At 40.7% G+C, this 18,902-nt stretch overlaps 1 protein-coding gene across 4 annotated transcripts; it reads left to right on the top strand.

Moving 5' to 3' along the window:
• The first annotated feature begins 8,765 nt into the window (after nt 1–8,765).
• LOC308080308 (H-2 class I histocompatibility antigen, alpha chain-like) lies at nt 8,766–14,634 on the top strand. Of its 4 annotated transcripts, XR_013932689.1 has the most exons (8): nt 8,766–8,884; nt 9,893–10,150; nt 11,003–11,281; nt 11,908–12,213; nt 12,560–12,665; nt 12,858–12,875; nt 12,990–13,061; nt 13,844–14,624. XR_013932689.1 is itself a non-coding variant. In XM_080422112.1 (7 exons), coding segments are annotated over exons 1-6 (999 nt in total). In that variant the 5' UTR covers nt 8,766–8,835; the 3' UTR covers nt 12,859–12,875; nt 12,990–14,634. The 4 variants fall into 4 exon arrangements, 2 of the variants coding, with proteins under 2 accessions (XP_080278238.1, XP_080278237.1); XR_013932690.1 differs by lacking the exon at nt 12,858–12,875; XM_080422112.1 differs by having other exon boundaries at nt 12,990–14,634.
• Nucleotides 14,635–18,902: the final 4,268 nt, after the last annotated feature.

Raw genomic sequence — 18,902 nt, forward strand, 5'->3', positions numbered from 1 at the left:
TACAAATCAGTTAAGGTAAGTTATACACTTGTGTTTTCGTTTTTTTTGGGGGGGTGGAGAGGAACTAGGGGCTTCTGTGTCAGTCAACATGAACAGTCATATTAAGAGTAAATAAAAGGTAAATTATTTTAAACTAGGCCAATGCCCGTTGGGAACGAGGCCTGTTGGGACTTGGGAGCACATGCCCCTCTGGTTAATTCATACTATATTGTTGTACCCATTGTCAGAGTACCTGTTGTCAGAGTATCATACTGTAGTACTTGGAGGAGGGATTATGACACATTGCTGACCTAAGGGATCTCCATAATTTATATGGACATAAAATGGACTCAGGGAGACAGACAGATACAGAGATTTTTACATAGTTCTGGACAACTAAGTGTGACCAACATCCCACTCAGCACAATACACCCTCTCGATTTATGTGGGGGACAGACAGACAGACAGACTGAGATGCTGTGCATTAATAGATAGACAGATAGAGGTATCATATTATACAGAACAGAATATTATGTCAAATACATGGATCTCTTTCACAGCAGACATTTCAAGAATCAAGAGGGAAAAAATCAAACCACTATTTGTCACTCACTCACTCGTGCCCCACTATTTGCTTATCTGAGTTTTAATAAAGTTGTTCTCTTTTCCTCTCCCCCTGGCCCCCACACACACACACACACATGTAAAGCGACTTTGAGTATATATTCCAGGTATTATTATTATTATTATTATTAATCAGGAGGGGCGTGTAAGAACCTTGCCTATATGCTTGCAGAAGTCCAGGATCACCTCCTTGGCCTTTCTTTATTTTCTTCTTTTTTTCCAAAGATATGTTTTAGGCTTTTTCTGCCTTTATTGATAGAGTATAGTTAGATGACAGGACACGGTAGAGAGAGACGGGGAGTGACACGCAGCAAAGGTCATCTGGTCGGGATTTGAACCCGCAACAGGCGAGGCCAGCGATCCGGGCTCTCCTTTGTCTTTCTAACATCCAAGAAGAGGCGGTTTGCCTGGCACCACTGCGCTAGACCTGCCACCTCCTCCAGATAGGACCCCCACCGCCTCCTCCAGATAGGACCCCCATCACCACTGTGTCGTCAGTGAACTTCACCATGGTATTTGAGCTGTCTCTGCATGGGTGGTCACACAGTTGTGGGTGTACAGGGAGTACAGAGGAGGACTCTGTATTCAACCCTGGGGGTCTTGTATTTTGACAGGCAGCTGAAGGCAATAAGCTTAATTGTGGGTGTGCAGTTACATTTAAGTGTTTCTAGGGTCCTTGAAATAAAAAATGTCACGTACCTCCCATGACTGCACACAGCGACTACAGTGGCTTGATGTTGCTCTTATGACTGACTGTATTTAAACCTTTTACTTTCTTCAAGCGTGGTGAAAAACTATATGGACTCCCAGGATAAATGAGTCAGCACAGGGGTAAGTAAATCTATACCACACTTAAGTATTGACTGTGGTGTAGATGTTTCATCTGAATCACATTCAAGCAAAATTAAGACATTGTTAATTTGTCTTATTTGCTCTTTCAACTATTTCATCAACATGATGAAACACTTAATGCTCAATATGAAAGACTAAAGTACGCCGTCACCCGTCACTCACTCACTCCCTATGAGTGAGTGAACAGAGGCTGCTGTAAGTAACGCTGCTCACCCCTCAGCGCCAGTAGGGCCTAGTAGGAGCTCAACAGAATCTATTCTACGTGATCTTATCTTCTCTCATGTAGGTAGCCTACACAATTATAATTTATAATTGTGTACGCTACATGAGAGAACATAAAACAATATAAATCCTTTATAATTTATAAAGGACAGGAAAAAGTATGAATTGTCAATAGCAGCTATAGGCTACCGAATAGTGCTGAATGGTTCCGTTCGCTCCCGTTTCTCTCTCCCTACCATCTCTCTCTCTCTCCCTCCCTCTCTCTCTCCCTACCATCTCTCTCTCTCTCTCTCCCTACCATCTCTCTCTCTCTCTCTCTCTCTCTCTCCCTACCATCCCTCTCTCTCTCTCTCTCTCTCTCTCTCTCTCTCTCTCTCTCTCTCTCTCTCCCTCTCTCCCTACCATCTATCTCTCTCTCTCTCTCCCTACCATCTCTCTCTCTCCCTACCATCTCTCTCTCTCTCTCTCTCTCTCTCTCTCTCTCTCTCTCTCTCTCTCTCTCTCTCTCTCTCTCTCTCTCTTTCTCTCTCTCTCTCTCTCTCTCTCTCTCTCTCTCTCTCTCAGTCCAGTCCGCAATTAACGGGTGTTGTGTGTTGCTGGTATATATTGATTAGTTATCGATCATCATCAACATGAAGGCTCGTCTCCTATACAGTCTATGGTCTCCTCAGAGCTTCGTGGTTCATCTGTCGACAGCAGCTGGACTCAAGCTGACATCAGGTAGGAGAACTTATGTCACTTTAAAACATTTATTAAATGGACACACCTGACCCGACTCATGTGTGTCTTCTGGTTTAAAAAAAATAAAAAAATAATGTATGTGTTGTAATGTAATGTGTTGCTTATTAAATGTATTTTAATAATTGCAGTGCGTCAAATTTAATAAATAATTGGCCATCCATTGACTGTCATATCATGACAGTCATGGATGAACTTCAACCTGGTGTTTGCACTTTTTCCATTTACGACCCTTACATCTATAGAAACGTTCAGATTTCAAATATAAAGTGCTTACCCCATGGCCACATTTGTTACAATTATGTTCGGGCCCTCAGAAGTACCCGTATATTCCGTATTCTTCAATAAAAAGCATTTTCATCCGATTAGTGGCTATTTTCTTATAGAGTTATAACTTATCAGAGTACAATACACCTCCCAACCGATAGGGTCGCAGAGTTGAAAGCATTATGGCAAAAAAACGGTAAAATATGTATATCTATTACTATTTTCACTATTACCTATAAAATACGGCTCAAGTGGTCAATCAGACTTATCGATTTAGCTGATTATAAAAACATCTATTTGTTTATATATTTCTTTATTAAATATGAAAAAACACGCTTCTCGATTATTCGATTAATCAAAAAAGTAATCGATAGAATAATCGCTAATCGCGAGATATTTGGACTGTTGCATTGTAAAATAAATAAATAATGGCAATTACAAAAATATCAGATTGGAACCTCATGTCCGCAGAAACCATTAGCCATGTCATTTAGTAATTTTAGGGGCACTATTTTGGATATTTTTTTTAGGGCACTAAAGGTCAAATGCCAGGGCAGGACGGCCATCAAATAAAACAAGAGTTTAGTCCATTGAGATAATGAATTGCATTTAAGGGTTAAAGGGATAGTTCAACCCAATATGACTTTTTTTCTATCGATTACACACCCAATGGATTCTTGAATTCATGGAGATTAGGAATGTGACAAAACCTAAAACAATCTCCATTCATTCAAGGCTTCATGGGGTGTGTAATTGATAGAAAATAAATCATCTTTTGGGGTGAACTATGCCTTTAAGGATTTTAAATTTAATATGTAGACTATCTGCAGTGAAATATATTATGGTATTTCCATGCTCAGCCCTGCTCAGTGGTACGGGGCACATCACAACTAGGGTTGCTGGGATCCTTTAGTATTTCAACGATTCCGATTCCTTAACGATTCCCCGGTCCGATTCCTTAATGCTTCCCTCCTAACGATTCCTATATATTTAAAAAAAAATCTATATAATTTTGGTCTTCATTATAATTTTTTCTAACACAAATGTAACACAAATTCAATCATACATATATTGCACACATATTATTGTAGTGGTTCTCAAAGTGAGGCCCAGGGGGGGTTCCAAATGGACCCTTACAGGTCGGCACATGATTAAATTTGTCAAATGAGCTGTGGCATTATGCCATATTGTAGGGCAGAACACAACATAACACATCAGTGAGAAGAATACTATGAATAAATGACTTCAGTTCAGTGGTTCTCAAACATTTTCATGTAAGGACGATACGATACGATCAGTGCTGCTATGCTCATTTGGGAAGTGCTTGCACTGTATTTTAATGACGTGACGCGCACGTCGCTTAACACCTACACTATAGGTCACACAATGGACAATTGATATGCATATAGGCTAATTCCTATGTTAATGTGCCTGGCGTGAGTCGGGAGCCTTTGTAAACTTTGTTGAAGTGTGAATTTAAAGTAGTTTTAAATCTATGTGTGTGCCTGGGCATGCTCCTGGTCAAATAGGTTCCGGCACGCCGTGCAAGGCCGTCCAGTGAGCATTGCACCCCTGGATACGATACGATCATACTTTATTGTCAGCTCACACTGAAATTTGCCATGTATGCAACACATATACAGTACACACATTTGACATGACACAAAAAACTAAAACAAAAATACATACATAAAAACATATAGACATATAAGACAAGAGCAATGTCCGCCACTCAGCCTACCCCCTGGCCTAATCTCCTGATTAAGCCTCAATGTCGTCTGATGGACAAAGGACCTCTTCAGTTTGACCTTATTGTTTGTTGGAACGCCATATCTCCTTCCTGAAGGCAGCAACCTATATTCTCCATACAAAACATGGCTAGTGTTTGAAGTGATATTCCTTGCCAACCTTAGCATACTGTTATTATACATAGATGTATAGAGCCTCTGAAGTGGTTGTCCAACAATCTTTGAACCAATGTTCAGTTGCTGCAGCAGTTGTGACTTTAAGTCTACAGACAGACATCCATACCAGGTGGTACTACAGTCCTGAAGAACACTCATAATAACAGAAGTGAAAAACAAAAGAGAATCTGTCTACTAGCACCAAAAGATCTCAGTTGGCGAAGGAAATAGATTATTTGCTTTGTCTTCTTACCCACTGATTCACTCCTAGGTATGTATACGAACATACCTGGTTGATCTGTTCACTATGAATAGTGATCTGTGTATCTCCAGTGGTGCACCAAAAACAATCCCTTCTGTCTTTTTTGTGTTAATGATAAGAGCGTTGTTATCACTCCACTCAACCACCTTATTTACTCTGTGTTGGTGCAGTCCAGGATCACTGGAATCAAAACTGTATCATCAGAGTACTTTAGAATGTATTGGTCTGGTCTATAATCCTTATGTTCTTTTGGACATTGGATTTTAGGACCAAACATTTTCATGTCAAGGACACCCAAATGTATTATGCATTTGGCTGCGGGCCCCCATTTGGAAGATATGTAATTTTTATTGGGATTAATGCAACCGTCAGTACTGTAGGTGGGGAGATGTCGGATAAATTACTTAATTTTATTTCCAAACATTAAAAAAGCACATCTACAAACTCAACATTGCAATGCGAATGAGCTTGTAGATATTAAAACTATAATCGAAATAGTCATTGTTACCATTGTTATACATCCTCTAAATCAGTGGTTCTCAAACTTTTAAACTTCAAGGTCTCCCCTTAACCCAATAAATCCGGGAATGCATATGCATCTGTGTCATTTTAAATTTTAGTTATAACCATTATTTTATACTTTGACTATTCAAAAATAGCAGATCTACAAGCTCATAGCGCGGCATCAAGAGCTTGTAGATCTGCTATTTGTTTGAAAACTCTGAAAATGTGTGCAAATCTTTGAATGTATATATTTTAAAGCGAACATTTGTAACTCAAATTTTTGCTTCTGGGGGTCCCTGGAACTAAATATTTTGAGATGGGGGTCGGCGGCCAAATACATATAATTTTGGGGGTCCTTGACATGAAAAAGTTTGAGCACCACTGATATTTAGCAACATAGGTTTTTCAGAAACCTGTTAGGATTTAGAAGACATTTGTAGATGCGTTCCCTGATTGAATGGGTTAACTCTGACAGAATACAAATGGAACCAAGTGGACCCGTTAATTGCTGGTCCATTTGTATGCTGTCAGAGTTGCAGATTATTTAGATCCCCCGAAAGTCCCTGGAATTCACTTTGAGAACACTTCTCTAAAATGAGATGCAATATTTTTACTGTCCTGTCTTTTGTTTGGGTTTGTTTCGTTCTTCATCTTGAGCCAGGGTTACCTTTCACTGTATCAAAAGACAGTCTAGTTTTTGCAAAAAATAGCAGAACTACAAGCTCAAACTGCGTCAAGAAGTCACACGCTATGAGCTTGTATATCTGCTATTTTTGAATAGCCAAAAGTATAAAATATAGTTAAAGTGGTTAAAATGATTGTGATGCTATTTTAACTAATGTTGCTGGGGACCTCCTGGTAACAGAATAGGTGGGCACCAAGGAAGAGTGTGCACCTCTGTGTTAAATTGTCTATTTGTTGTATAGAACAAATAGACAATCTGTGTGGAGTTTGCATGTTCTCCCCGTGTCTCCTAGGGTAGTTATACCCTCACAAAAACATGCAGTAATCCTGGTCACTATACTATACTGCCTCCCCCTGGTCAGCCGGGGCGCCTGATGGAGGGGAAGGGAACTGGTTGGAATAACGTGTTCCTTCCACGTGCTACGTCCAACCGGGGAAACTCCCCCCTGTCAGGTGACAAGAAGGTCAGTTGGCTCTCATGCATTGAAAGAGGCATGAGCTCGGCCCTGGCCTCCCTAGGCTGGTGGGGGGAGTGTAGTGCCCAGGATCACTTAGCAAATTGGCACCGGGTGAAAAAAGGGTTACAAAATCGAGGGATAAAAATGTTGTTCCAAAATGTAAAAAAATACAATATTTGGAAAATATTTTTAAGTACAGTTAAGTATACATGATTAGAACATGCTTAAACATGCGACTATAGAGCACCGAAGTCCTGACGTGACTCGTTCATCCCCAGGTTTGCGGAAGTAATTTCTCTATGGAGAATAACATTGGGTCATCTTAGAATCGTCTCATATAAGAATTGTGGTCCAAAAATAAACACCGCGTGTCGGCGTTATTGTCAGGGAGGGGGTTCTGTATCGTTTATGATAGTCAGTCACTTATATTTGATACAGTCTGTTTCTGGCGAAAATGTAACTAATTCGGCGGAAGTAACATTAGCGTTTTCTCACCGTCAGTTGATGCTTCATATCCATAAGAGTCAACACGCCGGGGTCATTTGTTTATTTTTGGAACACAGTTCTTATTTGACGCGATATTAAATACGTCTATGGGATTCAGAACGGGGGTGGAAAACTGCGAACCAGGTAGACAAACAAAGGATGTGTAAATGACGTCAGACTTCGGCGGTCTATTAAGGTCTAATATTTCCACAATTGCTACAAATTGCTACAAAACCTGTACATCCAGTCATTTTGGGGCATAAACAAGAAGTTGAAGGATAAAATTTAGTCTGATAATGATGCATCGTGCAATTTCACATCATGTATACAAATAAGACCATTTTTAAAATATGTTATATTATAACATTTTGGACAAAATAGCCAATTTTACATTGAGGTGCCAATATGTCCCTAGTGCCCACCTATTCTGTATCCACACACACTAGTATTGCTGCTGCTCTGCTGCTGCTGCTGCTGCTATAATGTGTCTCATCCATAGAGTTATAATATAACTAGAGGGCGGATTGCCCCGCCCCCAGCTATCATTTCAATGAATGTGCTCAGTGCATAGAGGTATAATATAACTAGAGGGCGGATTGCCCCGCCCCCAGATATCATTTCAATGAATGTGCTCAGTGGCGTTTTGAAGCACCCGGAAACCTGCCGGAAGTAGAATTATTGGTTCGATTTTGTATCCCCATAGAGTTATGAGCATGCGCACTAGTGTCCTTTTTGCGTTCTACGGCAGCCCGTGTGTTAAGGATTGAACGCGAGATATTTATTAAATACACTCGAGATGCATATTTATATGTAAATGCATATGTATGTATGTATAATATGTTTACATATTTATATGTATAAATATAAATATCTGTCAGTATGTTTTGCGCGTGCATGTATTTCTCCCCGCCTGCAGTTCCAGCTTTGGCCACTGGGGTGGCAGCTTCAGTGTTTCTCAGCAACTCTGGGGGCTTGGCTCAGTGGCGTTTTGAAGCACCCGGAAACCTGCCGGAAGTAGAATTATTGGTTTGATTTTGTACCCCCATAGAGTTATGAGCATGCGCACTAGTGTCCTTTTTGCGTTCTACGGCAGCCTGTGTGTCAAGGATTGAACGCGAGATATTTATTAAATACACTCGAGATGCCTATGTATATGTAAATGCATATGTGTTTATGTATAATGTTTACATATTTATATCTATATATACAAATATCTCTCAGTATGTTTTGCTCGCGCATGTATTTCTCCCCGCCTGCAGTTCCAGCTTTGGCCACTGGGGTGGCAGCTTCAATGTTTCTCAGCAACTCTGGGGGCTTGGTCTCATCTGGTGATTTCCCTGAAACTAATCTGAGTTCCCAGAAGTTTTCGCCCGCTCTCATACAAACGGGAGGGGCTGAAACCGTCTCTAGATGAACATACACAGTCTGTCCAGCAGAGGCCGCTGTAACGCTGCTCACCCCTCAGTGGCCGTAGCAGCTGCTGTAGGAGCTCAACTGAATCTAAACATCACTGACCACCATTAATATGCATCACTATATCTTAAACTGCTCACTGATCTGTCTCATATGTACTGTAGGTGAATACTGAATATAATGATGTACTTGAATGACTTATTAAAGTATTAGCAAGACACTTTAGTCTACATCTAAAGTTTCACTTTCATTTAACAACCTCAGTGACTCAAGTTCACCTAGTAACAGCATTTAGTGAATTTCTATTGGTTGTAGCCCGAATTGCGACCTGCGCACTTTAACATTACACACTGTAAAGTACTGTGTTGAGCAGCCATTTGATCAGAGCTTTCATCTCAGAAGGTGGTAGATTACATGTTTTAATATTTTAATCTATCTAAAGATGAAGGCTTTCACTGTGTTGTTGCTCTCTTTTTACACCACATCTGCAGGTAAGAGTTTAACTCAATAACTTATTGTAACAGGATATTATTACAACAGCTCACATGGAAGCCTTGATATTTTGTTTGAGGCCATTTGTTGGGACTTTTGTCTGACTGAGATTTGAACTGTGTGTGTGACTGTGTAGGTAGAGCACCGAAGTCCTGACGTCACTACCACTAGAGGGCGCTGTCCCCCTGGGTTGTGGATTTCTTTTTTTGTGTTGAAATCCCCATTGGGGAATTTTAGATCGCTTCATATAAGAACTGTGTTACACACCACCCCTGCGATATTACTCATATGGATATGAAGCATCGACTGAAGGTGGAAATGTACAAATTTAACCAAAGAGTAACACATTAAACGCTAGAAACGAGTCAAACGACCCAAAGACTACATTTCCCATGAACGCGGCTGCTGTAGGGACAGTGATATCAGACCCCGGAAGTGTAGTTCCAGACTTTTAAGGCAGAATTCATTCAATTCTCTTGCCTTGAAACAGGCTGTATCAAATATGAATGAATATCATAAACGATGCAGAGCCACCCCCCTGACAGAATCGCCGGGGTGGTGTGTTTATTTTTGGAACTCAGTTCTTATATGACGTGATCTAAGATTCCCCTATGGGGGTTTCAACACAAAAAATAAAGCTACAACCCAGGGGGACAGCGCCCTCTAGCGGCAGTGACGTCAGACTTCGGTGCTTAGTGTGATTTTGAGATATGCTATCCCCCTATGCTATAGGGGATAGTGTTATGTGAGACATTCTCACACATAACACAAATAACACAAATCATATTGTTTCTGACGTGATCCTCGCATTCCTCGGTTTTTATTATTATTTAGGCTAGGTGTTATTATTATTATTTTACTTTTCTATTAGGTGCAATAATACCTTAATAATTTACCTCAGGCAAAATAATAATAGGACAAATGTTCTGTCAAACAAATCATCATAGGCTATGTATAAATAAACGATATTTTAAACACAAATTACAAACCTTTTGGCTCTTTTTCAGCAATTCATTCCTTTAAGACCATTTATACTACCAGCACTGGTTTGAGTGAATTCCCTGAGTTTGTGTCTGTGAACCTCCTGGATGATGAGCTGATGGGATACTTTGACAGCAACATCAACATCTATGTGAGCAAACAGAGCTGGATGGAGAAGCTGGGACAACAGTATGAGGAGAGGGAGACAAATATAGCTAGAGGAGCATCACAGGTCGACAAATTCAATCTTAAGGAGGCCATGAAGCGGTTCAACCAATCTGACGGTAACACTAGCTTTACTGTATTCATTGCTGCTCTCCCTCTACACACACTGCTCTATGACTAGTGTATGTTAATATATTGTAATGACAAGACCAGTGGTTCTCAACCACGTCAGGATCATGTGTTGGTCCCCACATGATTTGGGGGGGGGGGGGCAGATGTCAGTAAAGAGACAATTTAAGTACTTTTAAGACCTTTGTAATACCTTAAAAGAGGGGGGGGGGACGAAATGAAAAAAGACCATTACTGCATCAAAAGTAATCAACAAACTACTATAAAAACTGGTCAAACATTGGTCAAATTGTCAAATAATATAAGAAAAAGGCAAAAAAAAAAGAGACAATAGCCGATCTACAAGCTCACAACGCCTCACAATATTTATCTGTGGAACAGAGTCAAACTAAATGTAATGCCATAATTCCAAGTGCTTATCAGGGTGGGGGGTCCTAGTTCAAAAATGATTATTTTTGGGGGTCCCGGACGGAAAAGGTTGAGAACCACTGGTCTAGACTAGTGTATGTTATTACTGTATGCTATACTGTCTGTAGACTAGTTTTAGTATAGTGGACTATGTCCACCTCTGTTGTTTGTGTATTGTATGTTTTTTTATGTGCTATGGACCATGTGTCCTTAATAAAGTTTGATTGATTGATATACTGTAGTACTGTGTGTGTGTGTGTGTGTGTGTGTGTGTGTGTGTGTGTGTGTGTGTGTGTGTGTGTGTGTGTGTGTGTGGTGTGTGTGGTGTGTGTGTGTGTGTGTGTGTGTGTGTGAATGTGTTTTTGTGAACTGTCGTGGGATGGTGGTTTAATTCACTGTCTTTCTGTCTGTCTGTGTGTCTCTCTGTCTCTCAGGTGTCCACATCGAACAGAGGATGGCTGGTTGTGATTGGGATGATGAGACTGAAGACACTGATGTTTTTTATCAGTTTGGTCATGATGGAGAAGACTTCCTCTCATATGACCTGAAGACAGAGTCATGGGTCGCTGCAAAACCACAGGCCTTCATCACTAAACTGAAATGGGAACAAAACCCAGCTTTGATGGCACAGTGGAAGTATCAGCTGACCAGTGACTGCATTGAATGGCTGAAGAAGTATGTGACCTATGGGAACAAGACTGTACAGAGAACAGGTACAACATGATGTGATGGAGCTGTACTTAAATGAATATGTTAAGATCTGCTATTTTCACAATTTCTCTGAGCTTGTTGAATCTCGCCCATGATTACCCATTATTATATTCAAAACTAAAGCTAACACTAAAACTTATAAAAAGCTAAACCAAAATTCTAAACAAAAAATCGAAACGAAATAAAAACTAATACAAAATGCAAAACTAAAATAACCTATAGGAAGTTGTAAAAATATGTTACTATTTAGTATCATTACTATGAGAAGAACAAGGGACAGGCACAACATGATGTGATGGACTTAGATAAATAGTAACATTACTATGAGAAGGTTCAAACTGGTGTTTTTTCAAATCCAGAACACTAACAAAATATTTCTGTCTGTCTGTCTGTCTGTCTGTCTGTCTGTCTGTCTGTCTGTCTGTCTGTCTGTCTGTCTGTCTGTCTGTCTGTCTGTCTGTCTGTCTCTGTCGCTCTCTGTCTCTGTCGCTCTCTCTCTCTCTCTCTCTCTCTCTCTCTCTCTCTCTCTGTCTCTGTCGCTCTCTCTCTCTCTCTCTCTCTCTCTCTCTCTCTCTCTCTCTCTCTCACTCTCTCTCTCTCTCTCTCTCTCTCTCTCTCTCTCTCTCAGAGCTCCCCTCTGTATCTTTCCTCCAGAAGACTCCCTCTTCTCCAGTGAGGTGTCACGCTACAGGTTTCTACCCAGACAGAGTCATCATATTCTGGGCTAAAGATGGAGAGGAGCTCAGTGACAACGTGGACCATGGAGAGCTCCTCCCCAACCATGATGGAACCTTCCAGATCAGTGCTGACCTGAACGTGTCTTCAGTCAAACATGAAGACTGGAAGCATTACAACTGTGTGGTTCAGCTCTATGGGGTCAAAGAGGACATCCAGACCAGACTGGACCCAAACCTGATCAGGACCAACCAGAAGAGTAAGTAAAAGTATCAATACTGCAATGTAGAGATACTCAGTTACAGGTAACTGTCCAGTAATCAAAATTGACTTGAGTAAAATTACAAAAGTATTGGCATCAAAATATACTTAAAGTACCAAAAACAAAAGTACGTACTCATTATGCAGAATATCCCGTTTCACAAGTTCATATGTCTAAAATGTATAAAAATCTTTTGAAAATAGCAGATGTGCATGCTGCGATGTGTTGTGAGCTTGTAGATCTACTATTTTCTGTTATCCAGCTAAGTTGTGATTTCATGTCATTTTGTGACTTTTCATGGTGAACATATAAATATTACATTTGTTTTTATATCTTGATGCAGGAGGATCTTCTAGTGTCATCATCATTGCTGTTGTTGTGGGTATGATTGTTGTCATTGGTGTTGGTGTTGTTGGACTGCTGCTGAGGAAAAGATTCACCTCAGCCTGGTAAATTCACATGATGACACATCAACACATTCTGCCCTTTGAACAACACAGCTTCTATAGGACATGTAAAGACCAAATAATTAATAATTAATAATAATATAACACACTGATGTTTCCCAGTGTTGCTCGCACTCACTAACAGTAACTCACTCTAATGTCTAAATATTCTCTTTTCTTTCCTTCTAATGACAGAATTTACTCAGACTAACAGTAATAAAATCTTGTTCATATTAATGAACATGAGTCTACATGAGTTCTATTGTTCATACATGTATGTATTTTATTTGCTGTTGTCTCAGTTTAATGTAAAATGTGTCTTTGTAGCTGATGAAGACTGTGGTGATGCTAGTGACACCGCTATGAAGACATGAAGATCTGTTCAGCCTCACACAACATGTAAGTATCAATGTGTTTTCAAATACTTCAATCACATGCTATTTTATAATGCAGTGTGTTACTTAGCAGGGTAACTATTGATGTGTCAGAGTGCAGTGTTGTGGTATCTCTTTGTGAACATCAGAATAACTTAGTATCAGCCAATAAATACAACTTTACGTATCGTCTCTCCTTGTAGGTCCAAAACCTTCTCTTTTATTGTTATTATATTTTATATAAATAGTGAAAATAGCCAATCTACAAGCTCATAATGCGACTCATTGTGAGCTTGTAGATCTACTAGTTTCACTACTTTTGTGTGACTCTTGTATGATGAAGTAGGGCATTCATTTACAAAATAAACATAACAACTTAAAATATGGAGGTCTGACAGCATATAATACACAAATTAAGATGCATAAATAGTTTGTGTCATTGATTTGACCTTTAGTGTTGTAGTTCTATGTAAATCATTGTTGTAGTATCTTACAAAAACTCAGTCTGACCCCATATGTAAGAACAGCATGGCTCCCATGAGGATCTCAGACTTCATGTTGTCAGTCTATGATGTCAGACTTGTCAGTCAGCTATGATATGACGCCATGTATGGGTCAACGTTTCAGTCCAACCTCATCACCATCGACTACTTCCTGTTTGATGTGTCTCTCTTGTTGTGTGTTGATGTGTCTCTCTGTGTTGCTTCATATGTGTGTGTGTGTGTGTGTGTGTGTGTGTGTGTGTGTGTGTGTGTGTGTGTGTGTGTGTGCGTGCGTGCGTGCGTGCGTGTGTGTGTGTGTCAGCAGCAGGTGTTTGGAGAGACAATGAACAACAGCTCATCATCCAGCTTGTAAATGTGTATGTGCACGGGCACATGTGTGATTTTATGGAGAATGGAGAATATACATTTTCTTCTTTTCAACAAATGCTTCCATTTTGTTAACCACTTAACGGGGGGGGGTGTCAAACTCGCGGCCCGCGGGCATTTTGCGGCCCGCGGAAAGGTCCAGTGCGGCCCGCGAAATACTTTTCAAAATAGTGAATTGATACTACCTCTAACAGACATAGAGTCGGAGTTTGCACGTTGCCTTGCTGAGCGTCCAAGCAGCTCTCCCCCCTCCCCCACTGGCTGCAGCAAGTACCTCTGATGGCCCGGTAGTCAGCCAACATTCCACAGCCAGCTGTGGACTGTTCTGGCTGATTGGCTCGTTAACAGTCTATTCAAGTCGAGTAGTAATGGCTAGTATACTCTCTGATCTCTCTCTCTCTCTCTCTCTCTCTCTCTCTCTCTCTCTCTCTCTCTCTCTCTCTCTCTCTGTCTGTCTGTCTGTCTGTCTGTCTGTCTGTCTGTCTGTCTGTCTGTCTGTCTGTCTGTCTGTCTGTCTGTCTGTCTGTCTGTCTGTCTGTCTGTCTGTCTGTCTGTCTGTCTGTCTGTCTCACACACTCACACTCACACACACACACACACACACACACACACACACACACACACACACACACACACACACACACACACAGGAGCTTGCCCTGAGAAAGGAGGAGCTCGCACTATGAGCTTGTAGATCTGCTATTTTTGAAAAATCATGGAAATCTTTACAGATGTCTCCTAAATCCTAACAGTTTTCTGAAACACTTATGTTGCTATAATATGTGGTTCTCTAACTTTTTTATGTCTATATTATATGTCTATATTATATGTCTATATTATATATATATATATATATATATATATATATATATATATATATATATATATATATATATATATATATATATATATATATATATATATATATATATATATATGTGTGTGTGTGTGTGAGAACGCTCCCCCCTCCCCACTTGTTCTGTAAAGAACAATAGGCAAGCAATTGAAGCCATGGCCATGTAAATTAACATAAGGTGTCCTCTTCTACGTCGTCAAATACCGCATAAAAAGAGCCACAGGTAAACAGCTATTTACCATTCACCTGAAAGCTGAGGAGAAGAGAGAACTTGAATGAATTTAATTGTTCTATTTCAAATGGATGGGCTCATTACAAATTGCATTGTTTGATTTTAATGTAAATAATTAAAGTAGCTAATCTTCATAAAACATTTTTTAAAGTGATATACTGTAGTTATAGCAGTGACTGAGATGTAGTGGAGTAAAAGTTCTGGAAATTGGAAATACTAAAGTAAAGTAAAACTCAAATCTTTAGGTACAGTACTTGAGTAAATGTAATTAGTTACTTTACACCACTGTTCTATAAATGTAATTATTTAACCACCCACACACATTACCAGGTATTGTTTAATTTCAAATTGAATTATTCTACTTAAAATGGTTTATAATAAGGGTAATAATAATAATAATAAGACAAGACAAGACAACAGATTGAAAAACAATGCTGTATAACTGAATGCGTGTGAGCGCGCATGTGCGTCCGCAACTGGTTCCTGCCCACCTCAAGTCACCATTTGACCAATCTTGCCCGGACATCAAAATGAGTTTGCCACCCCTGACTTAACCCCTCTGTACTTTGTAAAGTAATACTTAGTTGACTGGGTTCTGTTCTCTGTACTGAACATTCACCAAAAATAGCTGATCTACAAGCTCACAACGCGTTGCAATGCAACGCATTGTGAGCTTGTAGGTCGTCTATATTTAGGAGAATGTTCTGGATTCTGAGGCTAAAGTGGTTAACTACAGTTAGTTAAAGTGGTTAACTACAGTTGGTTAACTACAGTTACATTCCATTTACCTTATCCCTGTCTACACAGGATAGAGACTATAGTGATAATACATGGCTGCATAAAACTACTGTAGATACGCACATAAGTGAATACGGTCAATAAAGTGCACAAAAAGGCCTCTTATGCTACTGTACCTTAAACCTTAAATTGTGTAATCTGATCTGAGCTCAAATTGAAAAGGATACCTCCGCTTCTGATCCTGTTCAACACTAACAAGCAGCCATTGCTTTCTCATTACTAAAGCTAAATGTTGATGACAAATCAAACAAACAAATCCATACCTTGACACATTGTCAAAATTAGATCCTGATGTTCCTTCTGGTTTCTGTAATAATGTGTGTTTTCCGGGAGCGGGTTATCAGCCCACAGCCGAAGAAACCTCACTGACTGGAGTGATGCCTCAATCCATTCTTCAACCATTCATACACATCTCTGGAACAACAAACCAACTACAATATGGCGTTGTTGGCAACTAAAAGTGCAGTAGAACCTTTACCAAATATAGTGAAGTCTGTGGGTTCAGATACCACAACATGGGGTTGTCGGCAGTGGTTCCGATACCACAACATGGCTTTATGTCGGCAGTCGCGTTGGTTTGGTGATTTGGGGACGCCAGTCTCCAGGGATACTGAGCCAGGCGTCGAAAGAACATGCGGCGGGCGGAGATGTTTGACTTTTTGCCTTGCGGTGGGTGGAAGGATCATGTTCTCCTCCTGCGACGTGGGGGGACCACCGTGAAGGTGATGATGGACATCGGCACGGCTTGACGACTACTTTTCGAGGATCTACAAGGAGAGGACCTCATGACCAGATCTAGGATGGCTGTACGACTCATCTGGCTGCACAACTTATCTTCTGCGATCGCTAGCAGAGCGCGTGGCTGTGAAGACGGCAGAGCGGGGAACCTGTGGAGGACGGGGTTCTTCGTGGCGGGTATGTTGTGAAGAGGAGAGGGGACAGCGGGTGCCAGCAGAGCGTAGAACTTGCAATAGAAGGGGTTCTTCGTGGGGAGTGTGGTAACGCATCTTCTGCGATCGCAAGTAGAGCACTCTGTTGTAAAAATGCAGCTATCTGTTGGACGACTCTGGAACTGCGCTGGGCAGCACGGCTGGGGTGAGAAGATGACATTGAGGGAGACTGCAAGAGTGACATTATCGAGCGGGACACTGCGCATATGGGACCTGGGGTTACATTTTTGTGATAATGGTGGTTTAAACTGTGGAGCGATGGCTACCATGGGAAGTGTTGTGGGGATGTTGTTTCACTCTCTGGTCTCTTGTATTTAATGTGAGTTTACTTTGTGGTTTATTGTTTCATTGGGGGTACACTGCCTTCTGTTATCAGTGTGGGCACTTCCGTTGGTAGTTATCATATGTACTTGAATGGTACAGTGTAAGCTTAGGGATAAGCATTAGGCTATCTTTGAGTATATTTTGGTGGCTCGGCGGGGGGGACATTGATCTGGGGGGGGGTGTTATCGGTTGGTGAGCGTAATTCAACTGTATGCTGTCAGCTTCCATTGTTTGTTGGCTGTGTAATATTTTATCCTGGAGTTTAAAGGACTAACAGAGGGATCCTACACGCTAATTGGACTTAGGGGATGAGTTTTCTGTCTATTTGATGTAATTCACCGTGTCGCTGTACTATGTAATCTTGGTTCTTGTATGTGCATTATTCTGTGTTGATGTTGTGTGCTGTTTTGGTCTTCCTGGATGTTTTATTTTTTGTCCTGATTGTGTTCCGGTCGCTTGTCATGGGGGGCGGTTCTTTGTGTTTCTTTTGAAATATACGTGTTTGTGGAAGACATTTAGAGTCTCCCATGGGGGGTCTGTTGTATATTTCATAACATAACATACAAATCTAAAGTGTGTGTCACTCAGAGGCCGAGGGGCTGATGGTGGGGACCTCAGGGTCTCCATAGGAAGCTGTTTGTGCTATGAAATAAACTGGAAGCAAGAAACCTCACTGACTGGAGTGATGCCTCAATCCATTCTTCAACCATTCATACACATCTCTGGAACAACAAACCAACTACAATATGGCGTTGTTGGCAACTAAAAGTGCAGTAGAACCTTTACCAAATATAGTGAAGTCTGTGGGTTCAGATACCACAGAACCAAATGGACCCTTGTTGGTAATTCAGAGAGTAAATGGAACCACATGGACCCTTACAGGCCTATAACTCTTTTAGAGTGGGTAAATGGAACCAAATGGACCAGGGCCCTATTCCTCGAAAGGTGAATTAGAGCTAAAGCCTGGCTTTAACCCCTGTCCTGGCTTAATTTAGCCAGGATTAGGCCTGAATCGGTTCCATGAAAGCTGAATTATCTTGAAGATTAGTTTAGCCAGTTCACCCTGGCTAAGTTTAGCCATGACCCGATTCCACGAAAGAGAATTGAAGCAAGCCTACCTTAGTTACCATGGCAATTTAGCTGTGAAGTTAGCCTGGTCAGGAGCAGGCTAACAGCCAAGTTTACTTAATCCAGTGCCTTTGTTCTTCAAGTTTTTCCACAGTTAATTCAACACATGTGTTTGTGTATGGACTCATTTGAATGACCCTGCATTCAAATAAAATGAAATAAATACAATAAGATATAATCAAATTAATTATATTACTGAAATAGTGTGACCATGAATCATAATTGTTTCACAATGACTCATGTGATAAAAAAATGTCCCGTCCCGTCGCGCGTCCCGTCGCGCGTCCCGTCGCGCGTCCCGTCGCCGTCATTATCCTGGCTCGACACAGCCTGGCTTGACAAGGTCTAGCTCGACAAAGTCGCTCCTTTTCAGCCTGGCTTGGCGTTCATGGAACCGAATAAACCAGGCTATACGGACCCGACTTTGTCAAGCCTGGATTTGACTTAAGGCCAGGCTTATTTAATTCACCTTTCGAGGAATAGGGCCCAGGTCTGTAACTCTCAGAGCATCCAAATGGTTCCATTTGGTTAATAATCACATTTCACCTCACTTGTACAGTGTGCTTGATGTTGCTCTCATGGTTGACTGTATTTATCACTTTTACTTTCTTCAAGCATTGTGAGTGAAAAATGATATGGACTCACTCACAGTGGTAAGTAAATCTATATCAAAGCATTTGTTCTACTCTGTGTGTGTATCATCTGAGAA

The sequence above is a fragment of the Gymnoscopelus braueri genome (genome assembly GCF_963280865.1).
Source record: "Gymnoscopelus braueri genome assembly, chromosome: 24".
NCBI lineage: Eukaryota > Metazoa > Chordata > Actinopteri > Myctophiformes > Myctophidae > Gymnoscopelus > Gymnoscopelus braueri.

Coding starts and splice junctions, on each gene's coding strand:
- LOC308080308 (XM_080422111.1), top strand. CDS start 8,836: ATGAAGGCTTTCACTGTGTTGTTGCTCTCTTTTTACACCACATCTGCA. Junction 11,282..11,907: donor CAAGACTGTACAGAGAACAG/GTACAACATGAT, acceptor TCTCTCTCTCAG/AGCTCCCCTCTGTATCTTTC. Junction 12,214..12,559: donor GATCAGGACCAACCAGAAGA/GTAAGTAAAAGT, acceptor ATCTTGATGCAG/GAGGATCTTCTAGTGTCATC.